Source organism: Panthera onca, chromosome C1 (assembly GCF_046562875.1).
Source record: "Panthera onca isolate mPanOnc1 chromosome C1, mPanOnc1 haplotype 2, whole genome shotgun sequence".
NCBI lineage: Eukaryota > Metazoa > Chordata > Mammalia > Carnivora > Felidae > Panthera > Panthera onca.
This window is the reverse complement of record NC_138346.1, coordinates 116,334,093-116,349,888: the sequence shown is the minus strand read 5'-3', so window position 1 is coordinate 116,349,888 and position 15,796 is coordinate 116,334,093. Positions and strand designations below refer to the sequence as shown.

Genomic DNA, 15,796 nt, shown 5'->3' with positions numbered 1-15,796 from the left:
CCCTGCTTGAGACCAATTTCCTACACAGCTGGCTTCCCAACTAAACCAGCCCCAACACCTCACCATGCATAGTGGTTGGCACATAAGTGCTTCATAAATGTATGTTGAAATGTTTAATTGACCACATCCACCTGAACTCATTTACATCCCCTCCTTTTTCTTCATCATTCTCCACTGAGCTTCAACATTTACTGGTTCCTTTCACTCAAGTCAATAAATGTGCCTAAATTTAACATCTTAAAACAAGAAAACCTTCTCACACCACTTGGTTCTATAGGCAAGATTCTACCTCTACCAATCTGTTGACACTGCTGGCTCAAGAAGGTTACTAATTGCCAAATCAAATGGACACCCTTTTAGTCCATTAAAAAAAATGTGATTTTTATTGTTTTTAGAATTAAAATGACCTCTAATTATCAAATATACACTCATTTCCAAAATCTGGAAAAATATAGAAAGTGGACATAGACACTCTAAACTATAATCATGACAAATAGAGTTACCCACTGTTGTGACACATTTCTTGAAATTCTGGGCATTTTTTTTTTAAGATCTTATTTTTAATCTCTACACCCAACATGGGGCTCAAACTTACAACTTCAAGATCAAGAGTTGCGTGCTCCACTGACTGAACCAGCCAGGCACCCCTTGGGGCACTTTTTTTTTTTTAATTAAAAATAAAATTTTTTTAAACGTCTATTCATTTCTGAGAGACAGGCAGAGTGCAAGCAGGGGAGGAGCAGAGAGAGACACAGAATCCGAAGCAGGCTCCAGGCTCTGAGCTGTCAGCACAGAGCCCGACATGGGGCTCGAACCCACGAACTGTGAGATCATGACCTGAGCCAAAGTCGGACACTTAACTTACTGAGCCACCCAGGTGCCCCAAGGGGCACTTTTTATTATATAGAAGAGATATTTCTAATTTCTTACTTCAGCAACCTCCAATAGCATTTCACATTGACTCAATTCTTCCATTAAACTCTGTCATTGGGCACCACATCTTCCAGATTCTCTTATTTTGTTGGGCCCTTTCTTTATTGCCTTCACATGTTAGCTTTCATCAGGGCCAGCCCTCCAGTCATTTTGCTCTATATGCTTTCACTTCCATAGTATTACTAAGTGTACTGTGAAATTCACAGAATCTACATTTCCTATTTTGATTTCTTCACCTTCTAGGCTCCTAAATGCAGTAACTTATGGGTAACCTATTCTTTGATGTCCTACAGGCACCTCGTATCATCCTTTCTGCAACACAGAACTCATGATCTTCCTTGTTAAACCTGCTCTTTCAGTGGTAGTTTCTCTCTAGGTTATAGCATCATCCTTTACCCAGTAACCGAGGCCAGAAACCTGGGGATCTTTTATTAGAGTGCTTTCTCTTCCCAAGTCCTACACCCCATATCCAGTTCTGTTGATTGTGCTTCCTGTGTATCTCTTGAATTTGTCCACTCTTCTTCATCCCTACTGTCTTTACCTTCTTTAGTTCCTAATCATATCTAGCCTAAGTACTGTAGCAACACAACAGTCTGTCTTATTTATAATAGCTTGTGGTAACCGTTTACTAAGTGGAGTGTAGTACAGAATTCCCCACTTAGGTAATGATGCTTCATTGCTATGTCAAATTTATGCCACAGGTTGAATCATCTTTTCTTTACAACTGCCATATCCCTTAACTTTCCATCCTGTTAACAGCACCTCTAAATACCTCAATTTTACCCTCTCCAACCTCTTGCCCACACCGTAGTCAGAAAGATTATTCTAAAGAGCCAATCTGACTCGTCATTCTTTTGCTCAGTCTTTAAACAGCGCTTCTCATTGCCTCCAGGATAAAGTCCAAAGGGCCCTCTGTGATCGGACTCCTGCTTCCCTCCACCCATCTCCAGCCTGACCTGCTGCATGGCATGCTACAACTACTCTCAATTACTTCAAGTTTCCAATTATTGCAATGTAATGGAATTACATCTGCATCTTGTTACATGCTTCCTTTTAGAAGACCCCCTTTCCTGACATAACCTTTACCTGTCAGTCTTACTGCATCAGATTTCAGCTTACTAACTCCTTTCTGTGGAAGGATTTTTCTGTTCTTCTACCTCCCCAAATTAGGTAAGTGCTTCCAGAACATTTTGTGCTCATCCCTTCTTGTATTCTAATTGTCTTGTCTACCCATCCTTATTATATCCCTCTATAGTCTGTAAGCTCCTTGACGGCTCCTTACGTGCTGTTGGAATCCCTGAAGAGAGGGCTTTGCACACCTTATGCTGTTTAGTCAGCACGACCACCCTTCATGGTGGGTACCACATCATTCCTGTTTTACAAGTAAGTAAACTAAGCAAAGAGAGCTTAAGAAACTTGTCTTGAGTTACCAAAATAGATAAAAACCAGACAACTTGATGCTAGAGCCAGTCCATCACTAAATCCTTCACCTTCAAATTCCTTCTCCACATGTTTTGGCATTGACCTAAAATATTCTTCTTTGCCATCCATCAGGTCCCTAGGCATGCCTGCCTGTCATAGCCTCTGTCATGTGGCTCCTATCTGCCCTGTTGGCCTGGTACCAGCCACTCCCCAGGACTTGATGCTGCTGTTGCAGAAATACTACCGACTCCACACGGCCCCATCCTTCTCTAAGTGTTGGTCTGTCTACCAAAATGCCCCTTGTCACCTTACCTTTCTGGAGAAATCCTGTTCCTCCTTCAGAACTTGCTCCATAAGTGTTCCTGATCACTCTTTCCCCATCCCTTTGCAGACACCGTAGCGACTCCTGCCTCCATTCTCAGAAGCTGTGCCACTTGGGCAAGTTACTGCTTTAGTTTCCTCACTTGGACAATGGCAGCAGTAAGACTGCCTTCTCATGGAGCTGCTGTGAGGGTGTGTTAAGCACTCGGCACGGGGCTTGACACACCGTAAGTGCTCAAAACATTTAGCAATTATTATTTGCTCATCCCCATTCCTCTATGTAGCTAGGCCTACTTGGGTACTACCCAAGTTCAACACGGTAGCATGATTTCTTCACATGGAAAAAGGAAGCACCCACATATCACTTATATTTTAGCACAGCACCTGGCATATTTTGGGCTTTTATTAAGTAATCAGACTGGACAATTTCATTTCCACCACCAGTATTTACCTAATGATTGCAGCCCTTTGGATGTTCCCTTCTTGGGATTCTTTTACTACAAATGGACTGATGATATGCTGCCTTGCATTATGTGTAGAAGCATCGTCTCAATGAGGCTTCAAGTTCCTTCAGGGCAGACACCATCTCTTACATTGTCTATCTGCCCAACAACAGCTAATATTTCTAATTGCAAAGTGAGTGTTCAGCAGTTACTGGTGAATGAAAATATTCTTGTCCAAGAACGGGAGGCCTCACCTCATCATTAGTAAGTCCCCAGTCTCTTAAGAAAAGTTAGCTAACAACCCTTCTCCTGATTCTCCTTCCCTTAGAAGAATTCTGCTTAGAACTCTGCTTAGAATTTGCATTTATTTGTATGCCTCTGTCAAGTCCTAGCTTCCCTTTCCTAGTTAACCCCCGTCAAGGCCCAGTAGAGGGCACTATACACCCGAGGACTGCTCGTGTGAGTACTGCTGGCTCACTGCAGATATTCTCAATGGAAAGGCTCCAAGTTTTTTTTCTTTTGCCTGCATTTTCCATGCCCAGGCCACATTAGCTTAAAATAAATGCTGCTGGACAATAATAATGGTGACTTCATCCCTGCCACCCTGTATATCAGATGGTCAAGACGCCTGTCAGTACAATCATCACTCAACTATGTTGGAGGAGTGGAAGAACCCTTACCTCACTCTTTGGGATGTGGGCAGGAATAGCTACTTGAGGCACTGCAGAGCAATCTGTCCTGCTTGCCTGGCCCTGTAGTATGGGGGTGAGGGAGAAGGAATGGCAAGGTTCTACACTAAAATAGAGATAGCCACAGTCCTTTCTCAGCCCCTCAGGATCCTTCAAGGCTACGGCTTAGAACTAAGGACCAGGGAAGCCAGAAATATTAGAAAAGTCATATATATAAGCCGAGAGACTATCTCGATCTCTTCAGCAACCTAACTTTGCCACCTCCTAAATAACTTCTACACTTCAACTTTATCTGTATTAAAACGAACCTGCACCAAATGATCCCACATTCAGCCTCCCTGATTTCACTCCCCAGCTGTATCCACCTGGCAAACATACACTAGGGAAGTCATGCTCAAAAAGAAGTCATGGGATTGGCTGAAGGGGAATAAAGATGAGAAGACTAACCCCACTACAGTAAACATTCTATTTGTGTGTGTACAGCTCATAGCTTTGAGTCTGTAAGTTTCAAGTATGTGAACTTTTGCAGATGTTTTCTTTCACAAAGACAATAAACCCCACAATGGTAGGGAATGTCTTTAATGTACCTCCATACCACCTGGCTGGCTCAGTGTCTAGCATGCGGTTCAGAAAGGCTGATGGCTAAGAGGCATCACCATCCCCTGGCTAAAGCAGAAGACAGCAAGTCTGTAACATCCTGAGGAACTGAAAACATATTTGGAAAACTTCTGATTAAAGAGAAAGAATGAGTTAGATACTGAGAATCACGTTCCTAGTCTAGTTTAAAATTACCCGTCCCCTTCAAAAAGATGGAGAGTTCGCTGGAATATCTATGTCTCCTGGACTTTATCTTCCTTGATGCATACTCATTTGAGAAGCCAATCACATTTGGGAAAATATCAAACTCTCCTACTCAAGTTGGGCAAAATGCGCAAGTAGATTTCATCTACTGTATGTGAATGTTGGTGTGTGTCACAGAGAGACAGGTGAGTTTGTTTCTCCTTTGGTAATGTTTCTTTTCTAGGTTACATTCACAGGCAATTTTTAACTTCTTGCAGCGGCAGGATTCCAGTGATACTTGTGACAATGGTGCGGAAGTAAGTCACTCTGCCTCCTGCTGGCCACAAACAGAAAGGTTGAGCTTTTGGCTTATGACCAGAGGTCACATTTCTCCTTCACAGACTTAAAAACTTATGAAGGAATGGAAGACTAAAAGGGAAAAGGAAGAGTGGGCTTCCTTTTTTGCTTAGCCTATACTAAGCTCTAGGTGTTAATAAACTAGATCAGATTCCTTATTTTGTGAACCAAAACCCGAGGTTGACACATCTTCTACACTAGCTACACAAACAAAAGGGATGGACAGGAGTCCGGAAAAGCCCTGATCTATACGCCAATAACCCTGTTCCCTCTCCCTGAGTGATGGAAGCGGCAAGCCCAGTCACATCCTGTATTAAGGGCCCCTGTTCCTTAGAACTCAGGGCCCCATACCAGCTTCTCCCCTGAATGCTGTCTTCAGTTTCATTTTCTTCCCTTTCCCCAAACCCCAATAAAACACACCAACTGCTTCAGAATATTTCTGGGTTGTGTTTTTTTGTGGGTCATCTTCTTTTTTTTTTTTTTTTTTTTTATTTCAAATACTCAAAAAGTCCCCTGGGCTCTGTGGGGCTCCCCACACTCATGGCCCCTTTCCCCACACTCACTGCCCTTTTTTTCCCCACAGCAAATCTATTTCAAGGACAGCACTTTTTAAAATGAACAATTAACATTGGGTTCTCAGCTTGCTCTGCGGGACCAGAGGGGCTGTTTGCTTCTGTCATCTTTAGATGGACAGTTTCTTTTATCTGACCCCAGGTCCCCAGCCACATCCAAGCAAACAAGGCATTTTTCTACAGAGCTGAATCAGAACTCTTCATCTGGAATCTGCTCCACTCCTCCCCCTTACACCCATCCCACACCAGCCACATGGTTGGGAAGGAAGATAGTCAGGAATGTTTTTATCAACTCCAAGTCCTATTTCATATCCCCCACAAATTTCCCATCCCACCCTCTCAAACACCAACCCCCCCACCCCACCCCCCACCCACCAGGATTTCACTGAGATTTCTCCCCACAATTATTTGGAAAAAAGGTAAACAAAAAAGGTTCAGGGTCTTGGTGCTCAGCCCAAGGGGCTCCATGCGCTGGGACACCGACGGGCAGGGGCTTCTGCCTCTCCAGCCCGCACCCGAGCCACCTCCTGACCCCTGGCTGCCAAAGCAGGGAGGGGCAGGAGCCAGCACAGGACCCAGGAGGGCAGCGTCTCAGGATCTGGCGGAGCCCCGGGCAGCATCATTCAACTTGGCCACTGCGGACGAACACAGAAGAAGAAAAAGAAAACACTGTCAAGTAATAAGGGAAAAAATTCGAAGTTCCATCCCAGTCCCTACCCCATGACTCTTCCACACTTAACAATCATTAGGCTACCTGGCACATGCCTGAATCTGATCCACAGAGAGCTGGGGAGGGAGGGGGAAAGGGAGGGGAGAAGGGAGGGGAGAAGGGAGGGGGGAAGGGAGGGGGGAAGGGAGGGGGGAAGGGAGGGGGGAAGGGAGAGAGAGGTAGAGAAGAGAGAAGAGGAGAAGGGGGAGGGGAGGGAAGGAGAGGGGAGAGAGAGAGGGAGGGAGAGGGAGAAGGGTGGTGGTGGTGGGGGAGAGGGAATTTCAGTTTTTTTCTATCCACAAAAAGTGTTCTTTACCTTTTTGGAGATACCCATGAAAGCAATACAGAAAATTCTTTAGACAAAGATCACAATAACTGGAGGTTTGCAGGGCCATAAGCTGCCTGGCTTAGAGCAGGCTTGGTTTCACAGGCATGGCCACAGTCAGCTGTACGCAGCAGCAGAGACTGACAGGGGGCTAAGAGTGATGAGGTGGTGACAGCATGTAGTCCACGGCCAGACAACACACGTGTTGTTCTGAGTGGATTTAATAATCTAGGTTTAATCAAAGCAATTTGGATCTGGATTTGGGAATGACCCTTCTTTGCCATGGACGTGATGTATTTCATGCTGTGGAAATAGGTGGCAAATACAAAATGTAGCTTGTTTCTTTGTTTCTTATCCTTGAAGATGACCAGGTAGAGAAAGAGCAAGATCAACAGTTTCCTGATTTCCCTATTTTTTCTATTCCTTCCTAAAAACCAGACTTGTGACCTCAGTCTTGAAGATTCAAATGACCAATAGAGAAAGCAGCTGAGACAGAAAAGAAAAAAGTACAAAATTCGAGAAGATCGGAGATGAAGAAAACGTACAAAATTATATATATATTTATATATATAATAACATGACATATCTATGTACAACATGGCTGGGACAGTTGAGGAAACTATACAAGGATGTTCAGCATTTTCCCCTTCCCACAAGGACTTTAGACTAAGGAAGACAGCATGAGGAATGAAGCAAGAAACACAAAAATTATATACAATTACAAGTGACAGTTAAGGAGTTTGGGGGCCAGGAAATCCAGGGATCCTGCTCTCTCCCTTCCTTCCTTACCAACTCTCTCCTACCCCATCTGAGTGACTGCCTGAAAAGTGAATGGCTGGTCAGGAAAGGAGTATACACACCTGCCAATCACTCTGCATGTGCACCAGCAAGTTCATGGTCATTCTCCTGCTAAATCTTTTCTTTTTTTTAAGTTTTATTTAAGTACTCTCTACACCCCACATGGGGCTCGAACTCGCGCACGCTCTTCCGACTGAGCCAGCCAGGCACCACGGGTCATTCTCATCAGCCCAAAGGTTTGATGTATTAGGATTTGTGAGGTGAGAGGGCGAGAGAGAATTACAGAATCTTGTCCTCTTAAACAGTTAGTTGTTGCCCTGGCCCTCTCTGTCATAACCAGCAGTAGGATTCAGGCCAAGCTAGTGATAACCAGACTGAAGACGCTGGCCACCTGTACCCCTCTCCTCCATCTGCTCTTGAATCTCCACTGCTGCTTCTCATCCCACAAGAGCTGAGTTACTGAGCCCTAGGAAGGCAGAGATTTATCAGTGCTCCATTTCTCGCCCCCTGACCATCTTCCTCCACCAGCTTCCTCCACGGTGAATCATCTCCTAGGAACCTGCTGCTCCAGCCCCACCACAGTACCGAGGCCTGGAGGCTGGCTCAGATTGCCCCTTTTTTTCTGGTCTCCTTAGCAGTACGCCTGGCATCTGATCACATCTGAAACATGGGACTCTACATGTGCGTGACTAAGCACGTGTCCTCAGGCCTGCAGCCTGGCTCCCAGAGCAGCTTTTTAGCAACAAAGGCCCAGACTGGGGGCCAGGAAAGTGGGTGGGGGTAGAGGCAAGAAGCTTTCATAGAAGCTAGCTTCTTAGAACTTTTCCCTTGGCCTTAAGTCCATGATACTTATGAGGCCCTCTTGCCTGAATTTATAATCCCCAAATCTCAACTTCCTCTCTCCCCATGTAGTCCTCTAATGGTTCCCCTTTGTAGGCTCACTCACAGGCCTTCCTCACTTAGTTTTACAATGAATAGCACAGACTTTTTTTCAGCTGGCAGTTACAGGATTTTAAAATTCTAACCCATCTTATCTATATTCAGCTCTTTTACAGATGAGGAAATAGAAATCCACAGAGGTTAAATGACCAAGGTTACATATCAGTTCTGCTGAGATGGAGTGCAACTAAAACCCAGATATCTTGACTCCAAAGCCAGTGCGAATCTACTATCCCATATTTTCGAAAGCAACATGCTGGAAGAGAGAGAGAAGGTGCCCATTTCATGTGAATGAAGTTCTCCAATCTTTACATTATTTAAGAGCCACGGTAACCTGTAAGAGACACTCACTGAGTAAGGGAGGTTAGGTGGGCACTGTAGTTTTAGGCAAGCAAATCAGTTTTTCTTTTTGAGGGTTCTCTAAACCTGACATAATGGAAACACAAAGCAATAGCAGCCTAAGGGAAAAAACACTTAGAAGCACAGAAAACAGATCTCATTCAGTCTACCTTTCCCAGCTATGTCGGATTAGCTTCTAGATGGAAATCTACTATATTATTCCCAAGGCTTAGCCTAACCAATTTTGGGATATTCTCTTCCAAAAGGAGAAATCACATCTCCCCAGTTTCTCATACAAAAGAAAAAGAGCATTTGCAGCATTATCCAATCCTAGCCTCTTATTTCTGGGCCCCTACCTGGGCTACAGTGAGGGTGCGAAAATCTCAATTTAATCAAAGAAATGAACTCAGAGCCCCTTTTCAACCCACATCACCTTCTCAGCAGCCCCCAGGAGAATCACAGTCATTTCTGGCTAGCAAGCTGAGAAGATCTATTTAGGTGCTCATTTCATCCCTGCCTATGATATATTAAAGTCCAGTGGGTGAGGAAGGGGAGAGAAGGGGGGGCCCAGGTTACCCCGCAAGCTTGCTGGTGACGAGTGAGGACTTTCTCTGAGGCAGGTCCTGTGGGGTGGGGATGTGGTCACCAGTCACCAGATTCTTGTCCGGTCCTGCACTTGGCAGCTGCTTGTTCTTCATCTTGGCTTTGGCCATGTTGTAGTCTCCTGAGTCAAAGTACTTTTGCTAGGAGACAAGAGGGATGTTTAGGTGAGTGAGGAACTCTGGCCTTCCTCGAAAGCAAGGAGACCCACATCCATTATAAACCCTCATCAATGCTTAGATTTTTCCAGTCTTCCTTGATTAACCTCATTACACACATAGTTTAGCATTAATTACATGTACTTATGTCTTGTCTCCAATGTGTTCTGGCATTTCAGGTTGTAGGCAGTTTCCTAGCTACAGTAGACATTTTATGAGCAAAGAGATAGCCCCTACATCCTTTATACACCCATCAATACAGGATGGTTCAACCAAATTACTGGCTATTCATTAAGGCTTACTGAGGACCTATTAGTCTCCAATGGGCTTAGTCCTGGGGAAATTAACAAGACATACAGAAGTGTCAATCTGGAGCTATCCTAGCAATCAGCAGGAGATCAACCTCAAGCCTACAACCTCAAAATTAAAAATGATTCCCTCAGACCATGAATAGAAACGGTTTGTTCATGAGGATAATGTACTTTTCCTCTGACTCCCACTGCTCCCACACATGTTCCATGGCTATGACAGCCTGCCCACGCCTGCCTTGCCTGCAGCAAGGTAAACTGCAAATCAGCATCACATCATCATCTGTGCCTAAGACTCAATAACTAGGATTCTCCACAGGGATCTGTTTCACTATTTCATCCACACCTGGGAACGCCCTCAGGCAGTTTACTGCCTTACAATCTCTCAATTAGCTTCAGGTACCTATGGGGACTGAGAAACCTGATTGGGAGCTAGATGGCTATGAAAGCAGACCCTCCCTTGGTGAGGACCACCACTCTGGATGGAAAAATAAGTCTCTTGAGAGAGCACAGTTAATGGCTGGTGCTAATTTCAAGGGTCTGAAGAAAGCTATTCATTTCAAGCTGAAGAAATCTATAGGACAGATGGTTTGATCTTTTTTTTTGAAATCATGCACCCCAAAACTTAGCTCTAATCTTAAAAAGTGCAGTCCTAAAACTCCCACCATTTAAACAGGCAAATGCCTGGGGGAGTCAGCATTTCAGTTTCTAACATCCTTCCTTCCCCCAATCCTCCAATGCCCCCCACATCCAAATGTCTCAACATTAAGCCTTCATACCCTGTATGATACCATATTAGGGATTTACAATAATTTGCCTCGCTCTTTACAAGTTTTTAATTCCTCTCTACTACTGCCCAACAGCAGAACCTCTGGATAAACATTCAGAAGAAGCTCTACAGATCTCATCACTAAAGACCCTTTTGGCTCCAGTAAGAGGATAAGAGATTGGGTCCCATACCCCTTTCTGGAGTCTCTTCATGAGGAAGTCGGAGCCTCCAGGCTTTTGTCCTAGGCTTGGGTATTTGGCCTTTAGCTTTGCCTCCTCAGCTCTCTCAGGGAGAATACCTTCTTTCTCCTGTGTGTCCTGGAGGAAACAAATGGGCCAATTAAATTAAAAATTGAGAAGCAAGGGCACCTGGGTGGCTCAGTCAGTTAAGTGGCTCAGGTCATGATCTCATGGTTTGTGAGTTTGAGCTCCACATTGGGCTTTGCACTGATAGTTCGGTGCAAACTGGGGATTCTCTCTGTCTTGTTTCTCTCTCTCTGTGTCCCTCTCCCACTCACACTATGTCTCTCTCAAAATAAACCTAAAAAAAAAAAAGTTTTTATTTTTAAGAGAGCATGTGAGTAAGTGTGCGCATGCTCCAGGGCAGGGGAGGGGCAGGAGAGAAAGGGAGACAGAGGATCCAAAGCGACTCTGCGCTGAGAGCAGAGGGCCTGATGGGGGGCTTGAACTCACGAATGGTGAGCCGACCTGAGCCCAAGTCAGACGGTTAAACTACTGAGCCACCCAGGTCCCCCATAAATAAATAAAAAAATTGGGAAGCAACCCTTCTAATATCTAGAATTTTTTAATGTTTATTTATTTTTGAGAGAGACAGAGTGTGAGGGGGTTAGGGGCAGAGAGAGAGGGAGACGCAGAATCCGAAGCAGCCTCCAGGCTCCGAGCTGTCAGCATAAAGCCTGACGCGGGGCTCGAACTCACAAACCGTAAGAATGTGACCTGAAGTCATGGGATGCATAACCAACTGAGCAACCCAGGAGCCCCTAGTAACTTTATACTATCAACTTTTCCTGGAAATCTACCCTCTTGTGAATATACTGTCTCTACCCTGTTCCTAAACAAACCTAGACTTTTGTTCAAATCTTTAAAGCTCAAGATAACTGTATTGTGAGAAAACACACACACACACTCTGCCTCTCACACTACGCTTAAGGAACCACTTCAGTGACTTGGAGTTAAAAATAATACCTAAACACAATTTTTCAATCAAGAGCAAACCATAGCTTATTCAGCAAAGGAGCTGGGAAAGAAAGAAAAGAGCTAACTAGGGCTTCTGGTGATCCAAGAGGAGTAGGAAAGTTCCCTGGCTATCCCTAACACACAGTACAGGTCAAACAGGAAATCAAAGGGGATAATTCTGCTGAGATGTTCCCTTTTACCCCGAGTCTAAGGCAGTCATCTGATTTAAGCCTCTCTGAGCTATGTGGCCTTCTCCAAATGTCTCTACCTTAATAAAGGAACAACGTTGCTTCAGCATTTCCATAAACCTTAGGTAGGAAGGTAACAGGTAAAGAGATAAAAATGACACTATTTTTAACCTCAAGAAAATTAAGACACAGGAGGTTCACTAGTATTTACCCACAGTTTTTGCCAAAAGGTCAACACCTTCCCCAGTGGGGCAAGTGATGGAAGTTTAGGGAACATGCCAAGAACTTGGAATTGGCTTGCAGGGGCTCTCACGGTAGTTATTACTCTCTTCTTGTTTTTGTGGGCCCCAATGCCCTTTTCTTTAGTGACTTTTTAAAGGGACCTAAAGCCGGGGTGCCTGGGTGGCTCAGTTGGTTAAACATTTGACTCTTGGTTTCTGCTCAGGTCATGATCTCATGGTTTGTGAGTTCAAGCCCTGAGTTGGGCTCTGCACTGACTAAGGAGCCTGCTTGGGATCCCCTCTCCCTCTTTCTCTCAAAATAAATAAATTAAAAAACATTTTTTAAAAAAGGACCTAAGGGGGTGCCTGGGTGGCTCAGTCGATTAAGCGTCCGGCTTCGGCTCAGGTCATGATCTCGTGGTCCATGGGTTTGAGCCCCGCGTGGGACTCTATGCTGACAGCCTGGAGCCTGGGGCCTGCTTCGGATTCTGTGTCTCCCTCTCCTTCTGCCCCTTCCCACTCCTCTCAAAAAAATAAATGTTAAAAAAATTATTTAAAAAAGGACCTAGGGGCACCTGGGTGGCTCAGGAGGTTAAGCGCCTGACTTCTGCTCAGGTCGTGATCTTACGGTTAGTGGGTTCGAGCTCCGCATCAAGCTCTCTGCTGTCAGCACAGAGCCTGTTTCAGATCCTCTGTCCCTCCTATCTCTGCCTCTCCCCCGCTCACAAGTGCCTCCCCTGCGGGAGGGAGGGAGGGAGGGAGGAAGGGAGGGAGGGAGGAAGGAAAGACCTAAGAAAGAAAGGAAGAAAGAGAAAAGAAAGACCTAAGGCAATTTGTGTCTCTTTTTAATGTAATTATATTCCCTTCCCTTGAAAATCTGGCAGATATATCAGGTGCCTTTCACAACGCCCTGAGCCCAGTACTAAATGTTGTAAGTCAAATACAAGCCCCAAGAAGAGGTTTATTTGGGGTGTTTTCATCACAGAATTGTGGGTGAACTAAGTCCCATTGCCTTGGAAGTCGGGGTCGTGGTGGAAATAGGGTGGAGTCTCTCTTGTCACGATTCCTTTCGTGTCTTTCCTAGGTTTAATCTCCATTATGCTTTATCGATCTCTAGTCCTCTTCAGTCCTGTTAGTTCCCAATTGAGGCTGGGGAACAGTGGGACCCCAACCGTCAAAATAGGTCTCTTGAGAAAGTTGCCCGCCTTAAAGTAGCCATGATTAATAATTACTTCTCCCTTCGCCCAATGCTGGTCCTTTTTAATCGTCTCTACTTCCACCTGTATCCTTCTGATTGGGAACCCAGCCTAGCTGCTGGGCCTTTTACCCCTCTCTACCAATAACACACATCGCTTCTCAGGACCACCTGCCCCCTTTCATTCACCCAGTCTTTCCAAACACCCGCCCCGCACCCAAGTTTGGCCAATGATAGCACCTTTTCAATGTGTTGAGCAGTAGGCCTATTGGCCAATCAGAAAGAGTAAGGCACTGACTGACAACGGGCCCAACCAACCAGCCCCAGAGCTGCAAGCTGTGTTAAAGCTCACCCTGCGTGACGCAAGAAGTGGCCAACCCCTGCAGAGCCTGAGACCATGGCGACCAATCCGCACTGGTGGGAGACCGTCTCCCGCCCCATCACGGTCGCCCCCAGCTCGCCGGCCCGCACCCCCTCCATTTCACCTGCTTCTCCTCGCCGGTCTCCTCCGCAGGGTTCTCCTCTTCTTGTTTCTGGGACATGGCGGGACCAGGACTGTGAAGTGTAGGGGGCCCGGGAAGTCAACCGGAGAAGGGAAGGGGGAGGGGAAACGGGGACAACCTGCGCTGCTTCTTCGGCTCCTGTCACTAGGGTTGCTCAGTCAAAATGGCGGCCCCTGCCTGTGACGTTATGGCCGCCCCTTCCTATGGGAGCCAATGGGAGTGAGGTAGATAGGGCAATGACGTAACGATCTGCCAATAGTCGCTGGCTAGAGGTGGGTTCTTTGAAGGCGACAGGCAAGCTGGAACACCAATGTGGACACAGAGTGAGCTCCGAGGACCAATTGGGAGCCCGTGGGGGTGTTAGCGGGCGGCGCAGCTAGCTTTGGCATTTTTGCTCCTTTGGTGGGACGAGACTTCTTTCTGTCTAACGGCCCGGCACCCAGAAGGCTTTGCTGAGCTTCAAACTGGAGAGCGAAAAGATGGGAACCTTTCATTTTCAGATAAAGAGGATTAAGCTTTGTGCAGTGTTAGCAGAAAGCTCTCAATCTTCAGAAAATAATTTGGAAGTAAGAGTATACCTTAAATTGGTACTCAACACTGTTGCCATGTATGTACTTGGTGTTTGGAGGGGAGATACTGGGACCCCAAACCAAGTTGTCTTGCACAGAAGGCTTTACGTTCCATGATTTAACTCTTCTGTACAGTTTTTTACTTGTTCAGGGTCAGCCCATGGAGACTAAGTTCTTTGAAACGGAGAGCACAGTTCTAGGTATATGGTAAACATTTAGTAAATACAGTTAACACTAGTTAACGTATCCTGAATCACAGTTCAACAGTATTTCTTGAGCGTCAGTGTGTAGATGGTAATATATTAGTTTTACGGGGGTACGTATAGAATAAGACAGTCTCTGCTCTTAGCTTAATGGACATGTGTGGAGGGGTTTCACAGTGTGCCAGGTGTACCCTCAGATTAAGTAGACACATCCTCCTGGAGTGTCAGTCCACATTTTTATATTAAAAACAAACATTAGTTTAATACTAATAACACTGAAAAATTCATATTAAAGTTTAATTTTCCAGGCAGCTTCTTGTGACAGCCTTGGGGCTATCTGTTCATTTTTTTGTATAATTAGGTGTACTTCTGGAAAAGTCTGAGAAGCACTGTAATACGCAATTATACCAGGCAAAATCTGGTAAGCATTGAAATAAAAGTGTTAATAAAGTGTTATAGGGGTTCGTAGGAAGAGTCATATTCAGTTTAGATTCCCTACCACCTGTGACCAAGAAAAAAAAAAAGACTTCATGGGGTGGGGGGTGGCACTTGAAATAAGGTTTTTTTTTTGTTTTGTTTTTTATTCAAGTAAACTCTACATTCAACGTGAGACTCAAACTCATCAACCAGCTTGTGACTGAATTAGCCAGGTCTCCCTGAGATAAGTTTTAAAGAACTCATCAGTTTTCTGGGTAAAGGTGAAGGAAGGAAGGGTATTCCAGGTGATAGGTGCAACACAAAGGCTACAAAAATAGAATCGAGTGCAGAACATGGAGGGCTTTGAATGCCAGGATAAGGCACTTGTGAATAATTTAGTAATCCATGAGAGAGGCATTTAAGGTTTTTAGGCCAGAGAGTGGGCAGATCAGAACTTCCCCTTTAGGAAGATTCATTTGGAGATAATGAATAAAAATAATTCAGAATTCCATGCAGAAAGACCCCAGAAGTGGCAGTCTAGCAAGGAGTGCACTACAATACTCTAGGTGGAAGAGAATTGGGATTTAAACTAGAAATGTGGTAGTTTATAGAAAACTGTGAACATAATTGAGAAAGTCTGTGTCTATGAGATTCACAGCTGAGTGAATACAGGGAATGAGGTGGCCATGTGTTTCAGGGTAATATTGCAGAAATAATTCAAGAAGTCAATATGAGAATGGAATTGGAAACAGAAAATGAGGAGTTCAGCTTTGAGAACATTGACTTTTTAAGACAAATGGGCCATTTGGTGGAGTTATCCAGTCAATGAAGCCTTTGGATAA

General features: G+C 44.9%; 1 protein-coding gene across 1 annotated transcript; it reads right to left on the bottom strand.

Annotated features, from left to right (window-relative positions):
- Positions 1 to 5,381: 5,381 nt before the first annotated feature.
- On the bottom strand, positions 5,382 to 13,949 carry ENSA (endosulfine alpha). Its single transcript, XM_060622594.3, has 4 exons — positions 13,748 to 13,949; positions 10,654 to 10,779; positions 9,204 to 9,370; positions 5,382 to 6,152 (listed from the first exon to the last, which is right to left on the bottom strand). Exons 1-4 carry the CDS (start codon positions 13,802 to 13,804, stop codon positions 6,137 to 6,139), a joined length of 366 nt encoding a protein of 121 aa, XP_060478577.1. The 5' UTR covers positions 13,805 to 13,949; the 3' UTR covers positions 5,382 to 6,136.
- Between the last annotated feature and the right edge of the window lie 1,847 nt (positions 13,950 to 15,796).

Coding starts and splice junctions, on each gene's coding strand:
- ENSA (XM_060622594.3), bottom strand. CDS start 13,804: ATGTCCCAGAAACAAGAAGAGGAGAACCCTGCGGAGGAGACCGGCGAG. Junction 10,780..13,747: donor AGACCGGCGAGGAGAAGCAG/GTGAAATGGAGG, acceptor TGTTTCCTCCAG/GACACACAGGAGAAAGAAGG. Junction 9,371..10,653: donor TGAAGAGACTCCAGAAAGGG/GTATGGGACCCA, acceptor CTTGTCTCCTAG/CAAAAGTACTTTGACTCAGG.